This window comes from Cynocephalus volans, chromosome 4, assembly GCF_027409185.1.
Source record: "Cynocephalus volans isolate mCynVol1 chromosome 4, mCynVol1.pri, whole genome shotgun sequence".
NCBI classification, from domain to species: domain Eukaryota; kingdom Metazoa; phylum Chordata; class Mammalia; order Dermoptera; family Cynocephalidae; genus Cynocephalus; species Cynocephalus volans.
In genome coordinates, this window is record NC_084463.1 from 167295152 (window position 1) to 167312083 (window position 16932).

At 62.0% G+C, this 16932-nt stretch overlaps 1 protein-coding gene across 2 annotated transcripts; it reads left to right on the forward strand.

The window, feature by feature from the left end:
- Positions 1-3770: 3770 nt before the first annotated feature.
- On the forward strand, positions 3771-14711 carry CTSD (cathepsin D). 2 transcript variants are annotated; one of them, XM_063093569.1, is made up of 9 exons: positions 3771-3932; positions 6113-6272; positions 8196-8319; positions 9064-9182; positions 10635-10852; positions 12894-13016; positions 13449-13593; positions 13668-13766; positions 13867-14711. In XM_063093569.1, the coding sequence occupies exons 1-9, from the start codon at positions 3865-3867 to the stop codon at positions 14032-14034; spliced, it is 1224 nt and encodes a 407-aa protein (XP_062949639.1). In that variant the 5' UTR covers positions 3771-3864; the 3' UTR covers positions 14035-14711. The 2 variants fall into 2 exon arrangements, with proteins under 2 accessions (XP_062949639.1, XP_062949638.1); XM_063093568.1 differs by lacking the exon at positions 3771-3932 and adding an exon at positions 4178-4323.
- Positions 14712-16932: the final 2221 nt, after the last annotated feature.

Here is a 16932-nt window from a genome sequence, read left to right on the forward strand (position 1 = left end):
TCAGCTCACCAAGGAGTGAGACTGCTGGAGGTATTAGTAAGAGTACGTTTAGGGTTGGTTTTTTTGGTTTTGGTTTTGGTTTTTTTTTTTTTTTTTTTTTTAAAGATGACCGGTAAGGGGATCTTAACCCTTGACTTGGTGTTGTCAGCACCACGCTCAGCCAGTGAGCGAACCAGCCATCCTTGTATGGGATCCGAACCCGGGGCCTTGGTGTTATCAGCACCACACTCTCCCGAGTGAGCCACAGGCCGGCCCTTGGTTTTGGTTTTTTTTGGCGACTGGCCAGTAGGGGATGTGTGTTTGGTTTTGTAACCAACTGCCAAGCTGACCTCCAGGGTGGTTACAGCACCTCGCATTCCACCTGCAAGGCTGAGACTTCCTGTTGCCCCGCCCCCTCGCCAGCACCCAGTGTCGTCAGTGTTCTGGATTTTGGCCATTCAAATAGGTGTGCAGTCTCACTGTTGTTTTTAATTTGCATTTCCCAACGACATATGATGTGGCACATCTTTTCATACACTTATTGGCCACCTATAGTTCTTCTCTGGTGAGGTGTCTACTCGGAGGACCATTTGTCCATGTGTAAAATTGGGTTGTTTGTTTTCTTGTTGTTAATCTTTAAGAGTTCATTGTATATTTTGCATACAAGGCCTCTATCAGATGTGTGTTTTGCAAATATTTTCTTCCGGTGTGTGACTTTTCCTTTCATTCTCCTAGCCGTGTCTTCTGGAGGATTGATGTGTGGGCGTGTGACCTATTTAAACAACAAATTCTTGCTGAGTCCAAGATCATGAAGAGGATTTCCTTTGTCTTTTTTCCCCCTAAAGGATTCACCATTTAACATGTATCTCTAATCCATCAGGATTGTTGCATATGGTGTGAGGGAGGGATCAAGACCCTTCAATCCAATTGCCTGGCACCCTGCATTGAGAAGAGCATCCTTTCCCCACTGCAGACACTGCGTCTGTGTCAGATTCCATTTTCCACTCTCCTTCCCCACTTCTACTTGTCTATCTTTATGTCAACACCCCAGTGTCTTCATTATTGAGTATAACAGGCATTCTCTCTCAAACTTTGCCCCCACTTTTTACCGAAACAGCTCTGGTCCAGGTTGTATTGCAAAACCCCGCAGTTAATGCTCGCTCCTGCCTTCCACCCAGTCCAGAGGCAGCTGACACACAGGCCACACCCTCCTTGAGCTGCTTTCTTCCTTCCTGTCCCCTGTGGCTCTTTCTCTTTCTCCTTTGCTGGTTCCCCCTTGATTCTCTAGCCTCCCAAAGCTAGGAGGCCCCAGGGCTCAATCCTCAGACTTCTGTTCTCTATCTACCTACCCTCGGCCTGATTGCATCCAGTCTTATTATTTTAATACCCTCGAGTGCAGTGACCCTCAAGTCTCTCACTGGGACCTCTCCCCTGTACTCCCAACTCAAACAGCTGCTGCCACACGACAGGACACTGTGTGTCCCATAGTCACGATCTCAGCCCCACACGTCCAAAATTAAGCTCTTGCTTTTTCTGCTGCACCATGCCATCCTTCCAGTCATTTTGGGTAGAGCCCCGGCATATCACCCTCTGCCTGATCCATCAGGTAATTTTGCTGGGCCAACTATAAAAGTGCGTCTGGAATCTACCTCTTTCTCACTGCCCCCTTGGCCACTGCCCTGGCCCAGGCCACCACTGCCTTCCACCTGAGTGGTGGCCCTGGCAGCTGGACGTCTGTGTGACCTGGCAAGACTGCTGCTCTCTGACCTCTGACCTCTTCCTCTCACTCACCCCCAGGCCAGACCTGCTCCCCTGTGGTCTCTGCTCCTGCTGTCCTGGTGTCAGTGGCTCCTGCCCAGTTCTCTAACCTGTCACCTCCTTAACCTCTGCTCTAACCCAGCTTCTCTGATTGCACATCCTCCTCTCTGCTGCTCCTATACCCTTCCCTGCACAGATCTCCTCAGCACCAGCCTCCAACGTCCTGTGTGAGCCACCTGCTCCATTTTATGTCTGTCCCTTGTCTAGAACACACACTCCACCAGGGCAGGGACTTCCATGCTGTTCCCTCAGCAGCACAGAGCCTGCCAGGTAGTAAGTGCTCCATAATTACGAGTAGGATGAACACCTGGATGCTCAGTGTCCTGGAGGGACTGACCCACGAGGCTCTGGGAGGCACAAGAGTGGAGGCCAAGCAGAGTGGCTTCTAATCCTCTCTGGCCCCTGACTCACCCAGGCAGACCCCTTCCTGTCTGGGCCTGGCTCTCACACCTGAAGAGTCAAGGATCAGGCAATGGTGTCTACAGCCCTTGCCCGCCCCTGCTAGGAGCCAGAGATGCAGGAGCATACCCTGGCCTCCTTCCCTGGCTCAAACTCCCAGGACTCCTGCCTCTGCCAAGCTGCCTTGGGAGACCCTGTTCCCAACAGGCCTGCCTCCTGGGTGTCTTGGCCCATGGATGCCTGAGCTGTCCAGGCCCTGCAGTTCTGTGCTGAGTCCATGGCCTTTGGTCCAGGAGTACCTTTTCCTGGCCTTGCTCTGCATTCAGCAGGCACAGGGGACAGGGCTCTCTCTGGGACCCTTGTACCGTGGGTTGATTCTGGTGGAGTTACTGATTTGGAGGGGCCCTCCGTCCTTCAGCAGAACAAATACCCCCGAGGTGCCTGACTGGAGCCGTGAGGCTTGCAGTAGCCCCATACAGGTTCCACAGAGGTGGTGAGGCCACTGAAGGGTATCTGCAGCCCTGGAGGTCCTGGGACCTAGGGTGGTGACCCAGGGGATGCCACCCGGGACCACCTTCACAAGTCCAGCCAGCCCAGCCCGGTGGGAGGCAGGTGATAACCCCAGTTTCCAGGGTCCTTCTTCTGGGCCTGCACCAAGGATGACTGAGGACCCTCAGGGGATGGGGTGAGATTCCAAAGGCAAAGATGTTTGACCCTTTCGTCCCTAGCTGTTGCCCTCACATCCAGAACCATATGAGATAAGCCCAGTAAAAATTCGTGGAACGTCTGGGTGTGGAGGCAGAGCCTGAAGCGGTGGTCCCTAACCCAAGGCCATCAGACTGACTAGATGGGGCTGGGGGGGCGGGACTCAGCCAGGGCCAGGGTCCTGATCCGGCTCAAGGAAAGACGGGACTGCCAGTCCTCCCTACCATGAGCCACACGACCTCGGTTTGTCAAGTGGGGTCAAGGGCCCGTCCGCCTCCGGACTGGAGAGGACCAGTCAAGAGAAAACAGCCCAGAGAGAGCCTCTCGGGAGGGTCCCTCGTGGTCCCCGTCCCTGCTCACACGCCACCTCCTCAGAGAGGCCTTTCCCCTACAGAGGTCACTTCCCACACATTCCCCATAGATGCAGGCTGGGGTCTGAGGCAGGAGGAGGGTGCAGGGCGGCCCGTGAGGGGCCAGGAGAGGTGGAACGTGGGCGCCGGACCTGCAGGCCCAGCACCTGCAGGGCACAGCGCGGGTGGGAGGCGAGCGCGAGTCCGAGCGTCGCCGAGCGAGCCCGGGAAGGGCTGGGGTTCCCCGCGTGCCCGGGTGCGAGGATCCCCGGGAGGGCCCGCGCTTGGCAGCGGGGGAAGCAGCGGCGGCGGCCGGGACCGCACCCCCCACCCCGACGCTCAGCCCCGCGCCCCGGGCCCGGCCCAGGAACTCTGCAGACCGGGGCGGCCCCGGGGACGCGGGCGCGGAGCGAGCGCACGGGCGGGAGCAGGGCGGGCGCGCTCCCGAGCGCCGTGCGCGGGCGCGCAAGTGTGCGCGGGCCCGGGTCGCCCCGCCCCGCCCCGGCCACGTGACCCGCCCGGTGCAAACAGGCCGGTCAGCTGACCCGGCTCCTGCGCCGCCAGCCCGGCTATAAGCGCAGCCCCCGCTCCGCTGGGACAGGCCGCCGCCGCCATGCAGGCCCCCCGCCTCCTGCTGCTCGCCCTCGGCCTGCTGGCCGCGCCCGCCGGCGCCCTGGTCAGGTGAGGCCCGGCGCCCCCGCGTCCCCACGGTCCCCGCGCCCCGGCCGCGCTGCGGTGCACCCGCGCCGCCTCCGCAGGGCCTTCCACCTGCCGGCGCGGGGCTCCGGGGGCGCAGCTCCGCGACCCCGTGTGGAGGCGCCGGACGCCCCTTCTCCACGCCACCGGGGTCGGACGGGAGGAGGCAGGGGGTGGCCGTGTCGGGGCTGCCCCCGGCGTCCCCAGCGTCGCAGGTGGGGAGGAGGTGGCGCTGATTCAGGACGATGGACTGGGATGTCTGTACTCGGGGCCCGCGTGTGGAAGTCGGGAGACCCAGGAGTGCTGGCCCTGGAGCCCCCTGGACCTGGGCAAGTCATTTCGCTCCCTGGGTCCCCTTGGCCTGCTGTGAACTGAGGTGTGGCCTTGCGCCGTCTGCAGGGGGTCTTGCCACAGGTTCTGAGCGGGGAGCCTCCTGGGGACCCTAAGAGTCCTGTTTGTCCCGGAGAGAGGAGGAGGTATGGGGAAGTGGTCCAGCTTACCCCTCCTGGGGCTGGGGCTCTGTCCCCGTGTGGACTATGCTCTCTTCAGGCCTAGGAACCTGTTCCCCCTCTGCCAGGGGAGGCCATCAACTGGCAGGCCTGGACTGGAACTGCGTATGTTGTGCCAGCCAGGCAGAGGAGGCACGAGGCCGAGGACCCCCGATCCCCCCACTTTGCCCCCCTCACAAGGCAGTCTGCCCCTGCCCCCAGAGCTTTTTGAGCGGCCTGGGCATCCTTCCACGTGCTGTGGGCCTGCCACTCGTGGGCAGGTGGGTGAAGTCATAGGGTTGCAGGAGCTGGGGAGCTGGCTGGGCCGGCTAGGGGCACGGGTTTGTGGTGCTGGGTGAGACTGAGCCGTGGGCTGCGGCCTGGGGGCAGGTAGCTCTAATGGAGCCATTGTAGAGAACCTGTCTCAGCCTTGCCAGCCCCACCCATAGGCCTCCCCTCTCCCAAGAAGGGCAGAGAGAGCAGTGGAGAAGGGAGCCGGGGGCTCCCTGGGGGTGGGCAGCTGACCAGAGTCCCTCAGGCCTGACCCCAAGGTCCTGTGGGATGATGGCACCTTTTTCCTTGATCCCTAGAGGGTGTGGTCTTCTCCCTAGGCCAGAGCCTGGGGCAAGAATCCCGTCTTCCTGGAGCATGCCCTTGACGTGCTAGGAAAAGCCAGCTGTGACCTTGGACTCTCAAATCCCTGGGGTAGGGAGGAAGTTTCATCCAAGTGATTAAAAGCACAGGCGAGCTCTTCCTAAAGCAGGAGCAAGCTCAGACACATGGGGTGGGGGGCAGGGACCCCTCTCTCTGCCGTGTGCCCTGTGGGTTACAGCTTAGGACATCTGACCTCAGTTTTTAACTCCCCCGAGGCCACCCTAGGCTGGGCGGTGCCAGGCTCCTCTGGAGGGATATTCTGAGGAGGGGTACCAAGGGACACGTTTCGAGGAAGCACAGGAACCCGGAGTGCCCCAGGTGCAGTCACTCCTGGGCCTCATGAGGCTGGGCTGCGGTGGGGAGTGGGAGTGAGTGCAGCAGTTCAGGCGGGCTTCTGCGGGGAGGTGGTGTTAAAGGCCCTTCTGATGGTCCGGAGGAGGCTGCCTGGGGAGGCCGGGTTGACAGAGCTGCCAGTGCTGGCCTGGAGGTGGGGACCACCTGGGTGCAGGGTCTCGGTGGAGAGCACATGTGAACAGGAGGCCAGGTACAGCGGGACTCCTACAGCAGGGGTGGTAGGCACCTGCCAACACCCTAAACAGACCCCACGGGCCACTGTCCCAGAGGAGACCACAGCAAGTGCAGAAGAAGGATGGAAGATCAGCCAGGCTTTTGTAGCCTCTGGGGTAGCCGAGGGTGGCTGGGGAGGGACAGGGGCACACTGGCCTCCCAGCTGGGTGGAGGTGGGGGGAATGGGTGATCAGAGCCTTCCAGGACTTGGCCCAAGCAACCTGGGGGTGGTGATGGGTTGCCCCCTGCTGATGTGGGGGAAGGTGGGCCTGTAGGCTTTGGGCGACAGGCAGGAGTTTGCTTCAGGTGGATGTGCGGCGCAGACCACTCTCGGACGGGCCCTCAGCCGGCATGCAGGGGAGCCACCCTTACCCTGCCAGGGGCGCCCAGGGTGGGAGGTGGAGGAGGGCGGTTGCCAGAGCCCCCACCCTAAGACAGCCTGACCCATTTTGACAGAATTCCTCTGTACAAGTTCACGTCCATCCGACGGACCATGTCGGAGGCAGGCGGACCCGTGGAAAAGCTGATCGCTCCGGGCCCCATCTCAAAGTACTCCCAGGGGATGCCCGCCGTGGGCCAGGGGCCTATTCCCGAGATGCTGAAGAACTACATGGATGTGAGTGTGGGGGCCATGAAGGGGGTGCTCTTGGTAAGCCCTGCTTCAGGCAGAGCCGGCTTCAGGGAAGGTTCTGAGCGATCTGGTGAAATGCTCCCATCTCTTGCTCTGGGCAGCCAGTGGTTTTGAGATCCACCTGTTCCGTAGGGGGCGGGGCTCCCAGGCTCAGCCATGCCCTGCAGCACCACACCCCACACTGGAACTGCCAGTTGGCGGTGGCCTGGCATTGGCGATGTCTCCCCCACATGTCCCGAGCACTGACCAGCAGCTCAGAGCTGCATGGGGGTCTAATCCTCATGACCCTCCTGCAGGGTATGGAGGGGCCTGGAATGAAACCCAAGCCTGGCCCTGAGAGGCTGCACAGTGGGGCTCTGGGGGCCCTTGAGCTCGGATCATCTGGGCTTGCCTGCCTGGGTGTTAGGAATGGCCCTGGAGCTTCAGTCTCCCTGCTTGTCCAGCTGGACAGTCTGGGACCTTGTGACCCTGCCAGCCCTCACTGTCTTCTCCTCAGTCAGCAGCCCTGTTGTAGAGAAACAGGCTCAGTCGTGGAACATTCTGGAATCCACGTAGGAAGCTGGGGCTTGGTCCGCCTGGTCCCAGCTCCAGGGCTGGGTTCTGGGCCAGAACCTGGCATCTCTGCGGCTGTCCATTCTCATACCCCTGCCCTAAGCCTCGAGAAGCCCTCACTGCCATCCCACTCTGGGCCCATGGCCTGCTGGGGATGGGATGGGCAGCCATACCCTTTGTCCTGCTTGGGCTGAGGCCTGGCTGTGACAGGAAGCCTGAGACTCACAGGCATGTGACCTGACGGGGGGGAAAAGGGGGACCATGTGCCTGGGGCCCGGCTGACCAGTCCTGATCCCCCACCACACACATGCATGCACACAGGTATAAATTCACTCATACACACACGTGCATATATTCACACATGTAAGTGCATATGCATACACCCCATACACGCACACACATACATGTGCATAAACACACCTACACACACATAAACAAATGTGTTCATGCGCATAAACACATACCTACACACCCACACGTGTTCACATGCTCAACACACATGCACACGCATTCACACATACACACTCACCAGGAGATTTGCTGAGTCATCCCCCTCCCCCCATCTGGACACTTCTGTCCGGTCATGAGTTAGCCACCACTGCTTCCTGGAGCTTAGTGGCCGGAGAGACACTGGGTGGGACTGGAGCCAGAACCCTGCAGCCAACCAGTGGCCCAGGCTCCCTCCCAGGGAAGGGGGTGCCCAGGCAGCCAGGACCCAAATGACCCTGAACTACAGGACCTCCACATCCTCTGACCTCAGGGGGCAACTGAGGCCCAGGGCAGGTAAGGCAGAGTTGCGGCGTGGTGTTTGACCCCAAGCCAGGACTGTTAGTCAGCTGGACCCCTCTGCCTGGGAGCTTTCCAGGCGTGGCCCTGTGGGACAAGGTCAGGGCAAGGCCTGAGGCCCCAGGAGGAAGGCACTTCTCTTCCTGGACCTCGGACCCCTGACAGCAGAAGGGCCTTGCAGGCAGGTCTTTCCCACGCCCAGGGTTCAGGTTGAGGGCCAAGTCTGTCTCCACACTGGCTTGACCACTGGTCTCATCTGTCAAATGTGGTTGTCCCTCCCCAACCTCTCCATGCATCAGGCTGGGGTGGGCAGCTGTAGCAAGGGCTCTGGAGACATCCAGTACCTGTGGGTATAAGGACCGAGGGCTGGGTCCTGGGAAGAGCCACAACCAGACTCGGCGGGGGCGGGTGGAAGTGGACAGCTCCTGGGCCATGACAACAGAGGTCTGGACCCCAGAGCCCCTCCCTCCAGATTCGGCCTTCAAGGCCTGGCTCCCGGGACAGCCGGGGGCCTTTTCAAGGAGACGGGGCACCCTCCCTATGGCTCTGACAGGCCTTGTCCCTGCCCAGGCCCAGTACTACGGGGAGATCGGCATCGGGACCCCGCCCCAGTGTTTCACAGTTGTCTTCGACACTGGCTCATCCAACCTGTGGGTCCCCTCGGTCAACTGCAAACTGCTGGACATCGCCTGCTGTGAGTGCTCCCCTGCCTGTCCACTGCCCCCACGCCTCTGCTGGGTGGCCAGGGGGAAGGCCCAGGGCCCCGCACCCTTTAGGATGTCCACCTGCCGTGGGGGCCTGGCCAGGCTCTGCACTGCCCTGACCCTGCCTCCCCCGTGCACTCAGTCATGCTCAGGGGTCTCTGGCTGCCAGAGCGGCAGGGATGGGGAGACTCTGGGGAGGGACCCCCGCACAGCCCACCGTCTAGGCCGTGCACATGTATACGCTTTCCCTCTGGGATGCTGGGGCCTGCCAGCCACCTGCAGTCTCAAGTCTGGCCCCTCTGGGATATAGCTGGAGGGCAGGGATACATCAGGAACACAGGGGTGGGCCTGGCACCTGGAGGTGGCCCGGCCTCAGGGGCCCTCTTAGGCAACACGCTGCTCCTGCCTCAGCCACACCAGATGGGCCAGGTCCCCTGTCCTGCCCCACAGTGCTACTTTCCGGGTGAACCTGTTCATACCAGCACAGCCTTGCCTCATAGGGCCGGGGGCTGTGGTGGCTGAGGCCGGGATGAGCTGGGGTCTGGACTGAGACTGAAGCTCTCCGGTCACAGTCCATGGTTCCGGGACCCCTCGTGTGGTGGGCCCCCAGGCACTGCCACATCACACCTTGGGAAGCATCTTGGGGGCTGGGTTCTGTGGCAGTTTGGGGGGGGTTGTAGGTCCTGGGTTGTGACAAGGGCCCAGGCTGACCAGCCCCTCCCTCCCTGGGGCAGGGATCCATAACAAGTACAACAGCAAGAAATCCAGCACCTACGTGAAGAACGGCACCACCTTTGACATCCACTACGGCTCGGGCAGCCTCTCCGGGTACCTGAGCCAGGACACTGTGTCGGTGAGTCCCTCTCAGGGCCTGCCCACTCCTGGGGCCCGGGGGTGCTCACCCTGGTCAGGGATTCACCCTCCTTTCATGTGTGGGCACCCCAGCCCGACCCCAGCTCCTGGGATGGCCTGTAGCAGTGAGCTGAGAGCTGGAGGGGAGGAGGCAGCCTTGCTAGGCAGGCAAGGCTCGAGCAAAGGCCCGGGGCAGGAAGAGCCTCGTGCACTCGGTGGTAAAGAAGTGAGTGAGGAAGGAGATTAGGAGCGGGACTGGCATGAGTGCAGGCCGAGGGACAGCCAGAAACCCCAGAAGGGCTGGAAGGGCTTGGACTCTCTGGAAGTCAGGGTACCATGAGCAGGTAGAGACGACCGGGGCAGGGGTCTGCCGATAGGGTAAGGATTTCAACACAGAAGTCACCGTAGCCTGGGCGACAGGTGGGTCCAGGCCCCAGCCCTGGGTAGTGGTGTGGTATGCCTCATCCCCAGCCGCCAGCTGGGCAGCTGCAGGCAGAGGTGCCGGTGGGGAGGCTTGGGTTCCATTCTGGGCGCATTGGGTTGAGGCGCCGGCAGGGTGTACATGGCCAGGCCCAGGCATGGGTGGGGTCCTGCAGTCAGTGGGTGGAGGGGAAAGGGGCTGCTGGCGGGGAGACAGCCACAGAGGAAGTGGGAGGGAGGTGGAAAGTGACAAGGGTGGCTGTTGGGGGCCCCGCCTGAGTTGGTCCTGCCATGGAGCTGTCTGCTGCTCAGGTGGGCTGGGCACAGGAGGGGTCCAGGAGTTCTGGGGGCTGCTGAGCAGAGGTGACCGCAGCGAAGCCCTCCTGCAGGGCTGGGGGTCCGTGAGGAAGGCCCCTTTCTCCAGCCTATTTCTAACAGTCCTTGCTGGGTGTGGCCCAGGGGCTCGGTCGTGTCCTGTTTGTCTGGAGTGGCCTGCCCTGAAGGCCGCTCGTGTCCCCCTGTCTCTGAGCCCTCCTGCCCAGGTTTATCTGCTGGGGTCTCCCTGGGGTTCTCTCTGCTCTGGGCCCTGCTCGTCCTCAACAGGATGTTGCTCAGCCCGGGCCCTTGTCAGGCACCAGCCTCCCCCAACCTGCCCTTTCCCACATCCTGCTCTGGCCTCCCTCTCTGCAGCTGCGGCCCCAGGCTGGGGCAGGGGGCAGTGTGGTTGGAATCTGCCGCTCCGGGCAGGGTCAGCAGGGTGCCCAGACTCTCGTCCCAGAGCCCATGGCAGGACCAAGACTGGACTGGCACTAGGGGAAGGGGAGGGGAAGGGGCCGGAGCTGAGCAGAGCTAGGAGCCTGCCCCTCTGTGCTCCCTCCCAGGAGATGCCACCCACCCATGCCCTGCATCCCATCCCCAGCTAGTCCCCTGCAGTATCCGGCTCCATGTTTCCAGCCCTTCCTCGGGGCACTCTCTGCATCTCCTGCCGTCGTGGGGCAGGGGCTGTCCACTGAGCTGGCTTTGTGGCCCGCAGGTGCCCTGCAATCCAGCTGTGCGTGGTGTCAGAGTGCAGTGGCAGGTCTTTGGGGAGGCCACCAAGCAGCCGGGCATCACCTTCATTGCGGCCAAGTTTGATGGCATTCTGGGCATGGCGTACCCCCGCATCTCGGTCAACGATGTGCTGCCTGTCTTCGACAACGTGATGAGACAGAAGCTAGTGGACAACAACATCTTCTCCTTCTACCTGAACAGGTGGGTGCTGGCGTCAGGGTGAGGGGCATTGGGCCAGGAGCCTCCCATCATCCCTAGTTGCTGTGCTGCCCCTGCTGCCTGCCCATGCCCTCCCTGCAGGCGCTGGTGCCGCTCCTGACCCCTGACCTAAGGACATCTGGGAGGCAGGAGTGGGCTGCCCTCTGACAGAGAGGCATGTAGCCCCTAGGAGGGCTGTGTTCCAGCAGGGTCTCCCAGGAGGAGGTGCTGTCTGCTGGGGCCTCCCTCCTGTAGGAGTTGGACCTGGGTCAGGGGTTGGGGGTCAGGGTGGGGTGATGGCAGTTCCTCCTGGTGTTTTCTGCCTGATGCTCCCTGGGTCTAGCGACAGGCAGACAGGGTCCTGCCCCCACAGGCTGCCAATGACCTTGGGGGGATGTGGCTGTGATCCTGATCTGTGACAGGTGCTCTGGGGGAATATGCCCAGGGGCTGGGGGCTTCCCCAGGGAGGTGATCCTGGATGGGCCTGCTAGGTGCTATTGGGGGGAAGACTGTGGGCACTGGTCGCCACACGGAGAGTGGTCTTGTGGTCCTCGTCTGCAGGTGCTGGCTGTTCTCTAGAATGCTGGGGACCCCTTCCTTCAGGGTGACCCCACCCCAGCAGCTGCTGCCCAAGCACAGGCGACCCGTGGTCAGGTGGCCCTCTCTAGACTTGGCTTCCTCTTCCCAGGCTGGTGCTGCAGGTCCTCAGTGGGAGCTGCAGACATGAGGGGCGACGGGTGTTGGGGAGGGAGTGACACTGCCCAGCTCTGCTTCCAGATGCGGGCGCAGGGTCAGCGGGCAGCCTCCTGCCCTAAGCTGCTCCTGGTCACAGCCCGCACTCTACTCTCCCCTCCGGGGCTGACCGGGCTGCCTTGGTGGGATTCCCTCTCACATGCCCCCTGGGCACCTGGCATCTCAGGGCCTTCCCCTTGACCCCAAGGCATTTGTGGTGTGGCCTCTCTCCCGTCTCCTGCTTGGGCAGTAACTACTTCTTAGCAGTTGGCAGCTGGGACGCAGAGGGACAGCCACAGGGGAGGCAGGGGCACCGGCAAGGCAAGTGAGGTGAAGAGGGTCTCCTCACTTGGGCAGGAGGGCCCAGCAGGCTGGCAGGGCCTGAGGTTGGGGCTGCCGGGTGGGGTCTCGGGGTCGATGGGCTCTGGGCCGAAGGCTCGGAAGAGCAGGTTTGGTGGGTGGGGCGTGGGTGAGGTGCAGAGGGACCGGGGGTGCTGATCAGGTTTCTACACTTGGGATTTCAGAGGTGGGGACAGAAGACCAAGGTTGGAGAGGGGTGCAGGCCCTGGTGGAGGTGGCAGGACAGAGTCAGGCAGGCCTGCTTCTTCTGAGTGTGGGGACACCCTGGCAGGACGGCAGAAAGTTCCAGGTGGGGAGAGCTTTCCCAGTGCCCACTGGAATTGGCTCGCCCTTAGTTTAAGGACCCCAGGCCTTACGGGCTGCAGATCCCAGTAAGGGAAATGTGTCGTGTTCCCACCTGAGGCACCCTGGGAGAAGCCCAGATCTGAAGGAGGAGCCAACGGGGCTGGGGGATGCGGGTGGGGGCTTCTCCTGGAGCAGTGGGTGCGAAGACCCTGGGGCAGGATCAGGCCTTCTCAGCGGCTCAGGGCGTGCATTGCCTCCTTCTGGAAGCCTCGGTTTTTCTTCCAGGCAGACAGGGTCTACCTTCCTTGGGCTCCTGGCACTCGTTCCATCAGTCCCACAGCCTTGACTCTGGCTGTCCCAGCCTGAAGCTTGGCTCCTGGTGGACCAGGAGAACCCGAGGGCGGCCAGAGTGTGATCTCTTGTGCGGGGATGAGCTGGGCCTGCACCAAGCAGCCCACATAGGGTGTGGGATCAGAGCCCCTCCCTGGCAGAAGGAAGTTCTGTTCCTCCTTTCCCTTCTGGGTCTTCCAGCCTTGCCAGTCTAGGAAGGTTCCTTCTCCAGGAAGCTCTCCATGGTTGTCTCACCCTCTGCCTGCCTTTTGACCTCCTGGCCTCCTGTGCTTGGGGATGGGGAGGCAACTGACCCCTTCCTTCCTTTTCCTCCCAGGGACCCAAATGTGCAGCCTGGAGGTGAATTGATGCTAGGCGGTTTCGATTCCAAGTACTACAAGGGCTCCCTGTCCTATGTCAACGTCACCCGCCAGGCCTACTGGCAGGTCCGCCTTGACCAGTGAGTGGTAGATGTGGGCAGCCCCCTTGGTTGTGCAGGAGGGTATAGCACACAGGGACCCCGGGCCCTGCCCAGGCTGTGGCACCTGCCAGCCCACCCAGCAGGTGCACAACATGGTGGGAATCAGGATGGGGCCCAGTGGGCCCTGCACCCCACCAGCCCTCTGTGCCCCTCATGCCACTTGCAGGTCTGACGCCTGCTCTGTCTCTCCAAGTCTCTTCTTCTGACCCTGCATCCAACCACTCATGGCCCACAGGGGCCTGACAGCCCTGAGGAGGGGAGGGAAGGCATCTATGTCTGCTAAGCTGGGCTGCGTTGGCTGATCTGGGCTACGCTCCTGCAGGAGACCCAGCCAGGGCAAGGACTGCAGGTGACTTGCGCCCCAGGGCCCATCCCTGCCCAGGTGGGGGACTCATGCCCTCTCTCTCCCAGGATGGACGTGGGCAGCGGGTTGACCCTGTGCCAGGGGGGCTGCGAGGCCATCGTGGACACGGGCACCTCCCTCCTGGTGGGCCCTGTGGACGAGGTGCGCGAGCTGCAGAAGGCCATTGGCGCCATACCGCTGATCCAGGGTGAGGTGAGTGCGGGCGGGGCTGGGGCAGGGGGTGGGCGCCCAGGGCTGTGGCCCTTACAGCCGCTTCCTCCCCCCAGTACATGATCCCCTGTGAGAAGGTGTCCAGCCTGCCCCCCATCACCCTGAAGCTGGGTGGCAAAGCCTACAGTCTGTCCGCAGAGGACTACACGCTCAAGGTGCGTGGGGCACGGGTTGGGGGGAGGGTGGCCTGGGCGCCCCTGGAGTGGGCCTGGGGGTGGGGGTGGGCCCCGGTGGTGACTGCCATGGCTGTTCCAGGTGTCACAGGGCGGGAAGACCATCTGCCTGAGTGGCTTCATGGGCATGGACATCCCCCCACCTGCTGGCCCACTCTGGATCCTGGGTGATGTCTTCATTGGCCGTTACTACACGGTGTTTGACCGCGACAACAACAGGGTGGGCTTCGCCGAGGCCGCCAGGCTTTAGCATGCTCTCCTACCTACCCGCTGGCAGAGAATTGGAGCAAAGTCCAGCAGGAGGAGGCCGGCCAGTCCCCAGCCCGGTCCCCCCAACCCCACTCACTCACACTTGCACGGCTGCCCACTGCCCAGGCTCTTGGAGGCCGTGGCCCGGCCCGTTGTTCTGTTCTGTGGTTTCCCCTCCCTGTCTGTGTTCTGGAAGGGCAGAGGCTGATGGGGTGTGTGGATCTGTTTCCCTCATTTGGAAGGCCCAGCTGGGTCTTGCTAGCAGATGAGCACCCCCGGAGCCCCATCCCCCGGTGTCCACTGGGCTGCACCAGGCAGCTGCCACCTCTTGGAGCTTCCTCCAGAAACCTGCCCTGCCCGAGGGCCCTTCTGCCCAGCCTAGGCTGAAGCCAGGCTCTGCTGCCCCCACCGTCCATTTGTCCCACCCGTTGAGAAAGGGGTTGCCAAGGCCTGAGGATAAGCAGGAAGGATCTGGAAAGAGTGAGAGGGGACAAAAGCCAGCAGGGTCATTCCAGTGCCTGACCCCATGGGGGTGGGGGGAGGGTGACATTTGTTGACTTGGGGGTTGGGGCAGAAGAGCGGGGGAAAGGCGCCAGCCTTCCTCTGTGGCTGATCTCTGCTGGCCTCTTGGGCGGCCGAGGGCTGAAGTCAACGTGGAAATACAGCTGCTTAGGCCTCTTTCTGTGTTGGCGTGTTTTGTGCTCTGTGGGGAGGGTGCTTCTAAATTGGGACAGGCTGGTGCAACGCCGGTGCTGCAGAGTCTGACTCAGCTAGGCTCATGGAGGGTTGTTTGGGGTGCCCTGGGCCTGGCTTTCAGACCCGGCCTCCCTGCCATGCACAAGGGACTTGAGGGAGTAGCTTGCTGTCTGGCTCATGGCTAAATTGTCAGCTGGCAGGGCCTGGCTCATTCCAAGGTCTGGTGCAGTGACCAGCAGGATGTGGCCTTGGCTGGAGGCTGCAAGGTGAGGACTCAGCACAGGTTTCTAGTGTGAGCGCCTGCGTCGAGGCGCGGTTTTCATGGGGGTGGTCCAGGCGAGCGCCCACTATGCTTTTCCAAAGAACATTCCATCTCTGGGACGAGATGGCAACCCCATGCAATCTCTGGCTCTCCCTGCACTCCCTCTTGGGCCTAGGAAGGAGAAGGCACCTGCGCAGAGTTGGGCAGTGTGGGCAGCCTGCCTCCCACCTGGGCTGCCTCCTTGCCAGCCCTTGGAAGTAGGTTCATGCTGTGCAAACAAAGCCGCCACTGGAGCAGGCCTGCCATGGTCCCTCAGGCCACAGTGGTTGCAGTCGCTGATATCCAGGCCAGCTCCTGGGGTGGTCTTGTTCCAGGGGGGGCATGGGTGGGAGCAGCAGCAGCCAGTGGGGTTTAAAGGGATGAGTAGGAGTGTGAGCATTTGGTGGGGAGGGGGGGGGATTCCCTTGGAGGTCAGTGCCCTGGGGTCTTATTCAGAGCTCCCTCCACCCCAGCAGATGCAGCAGTTAGGGCAAGTGTGATATTTGTCATCATCCTGGTGCTGTCTCGGGCTCCAGGTACTGCGCTCCAGAACTGAGCCCCAGAGGCACAGTCTCTGGGGAACATCTACCCAGAATTGCCAGGAGGCTTGGAAACATATATGCCCGGTGTTCCTGGTCTGAAATACGAGCAGAGAGCTGGGCAGAGCTCTGCAGGGCCTGGCAGGGCATGTGGGGAGACCAGTGTCATCACGTGCTCTGTGCACAGAAGCCGGAAGGGCAGAGCCGCCAGGAGGCAACTCTCACTCCCACCCCGCTCCCTGCCCTGGCCTGCTGGCTCCGTTGAGGCTCCTGTGCTCTCCTGCTCCTGCCCCAGAGCCCAGGCTGGGCGGCTGCCCCAGGGTTGCCCCAAGAAGGTGTCTGGCCAGCCAGTCCTGAGCCCCCTGATCCTGGAGTCGACTCAGTTCAAATCCAGCCTCCGGTTTTCTAGCTGGGTGACCCGATAGCAGACGCTTCTCCATAAGGGGAGCCCAGCACAGCGACAGCACCAGCTCGGCTTCCCTCCGCAGGGCCCTGGCTCCCTCTCTGGGTGTTTTCTGGGCCACGCCCCTTGCCTGGAGTGATGCTCGTTGCAGGCTGGGCTCTCAGGAGCCTCCCCAGGTCAGCCCTTGTGCTCACCCTCTCACAGTGAAGGCTGGTAGGGGCTCCTGAGGCCTCCCTGCTGTGGGCTCTGGGGGCTTTGGAAAGAGGCAGCCCCATGGTGGTCTGGTGCAGGGAGAGGGGCCTGATTTTGCCCTCGCCTTGCCTGGTGACCTTGAGCAGCCCCTGCCAGTCGTCAAGGCCTCCCTGCTGCCTGAGGACCCACTGACCCTCGGTGCAGACTGGGCTTCCCTGGCTGCCCCTGAGGCCTGCCTGCCCAGGGCAGCACCAGGCAGAGGCTGTGTGGTAGGTGAGGGCCTGAAGGAGGTGGTGTCTGGCCAAGGGAAGCAGGTGGCCCAGCACGTATACAAGCTAGGGAGGGCATCTTAGATCAGGCCTGGCCTGAGGACACGGGGTCTGGGCTCCCCTGTGCCAGGCCCCTGGGGATGGAACAGTGGGTTGGGGGAGGAGGGCTGAACCCTGGTTTCCTGGCCACCCCCATCCGCCCACGATCTGTCTGTGGGCCCTTGGACCTAGGCTGGGCTTCATGAGGGGTGTGGCCAGGGTATCCAAGGAGACGGGAGGGAGGGCTCCTGGTGTTTGGGAATCCTGCTCCGCGAGGACTTTATCAGCATGGTTCAGGTCAGCTTCGTGCTGCGGGTCTTGATGTTCCGCGGATAAGGCTGTGTGCCAGGGGTCAGCTGGGGAGGGGCTTGGACAGGGGGCAGGGCTCCTGGTGACGGGTTCAGAGGAGGGCCCAGGGCTCAGAGAACACAGAAGTTCAGAGGGAGAGGGGTTTGGAGAG

Bases quoted from the DNA above. Each gene is read 5' to 3' on its own strand.
- CTSD (XM_063093568.1), top strand. From the start codon at position 4,193: ATGGACTGGGATGTCTGTACTCGGGGCCCGCGTGTGGAAGTCGGGAGA. The intron at 13,594-13,667 runs GTGAGTGCGGGC...TCCTCCCCCCAG, and splicing joins TACCGCTGATCCAGGGTGAG to TACATGATCCCCTGTGAGAA. The intron at 13,767-13,866 runs GTGCGTGGGGCA...TGGCTGTTCCAG, and splicing joins CAGAGGACTACACGCTCAAG to GTGTCACAGGGCGGGAAGAC.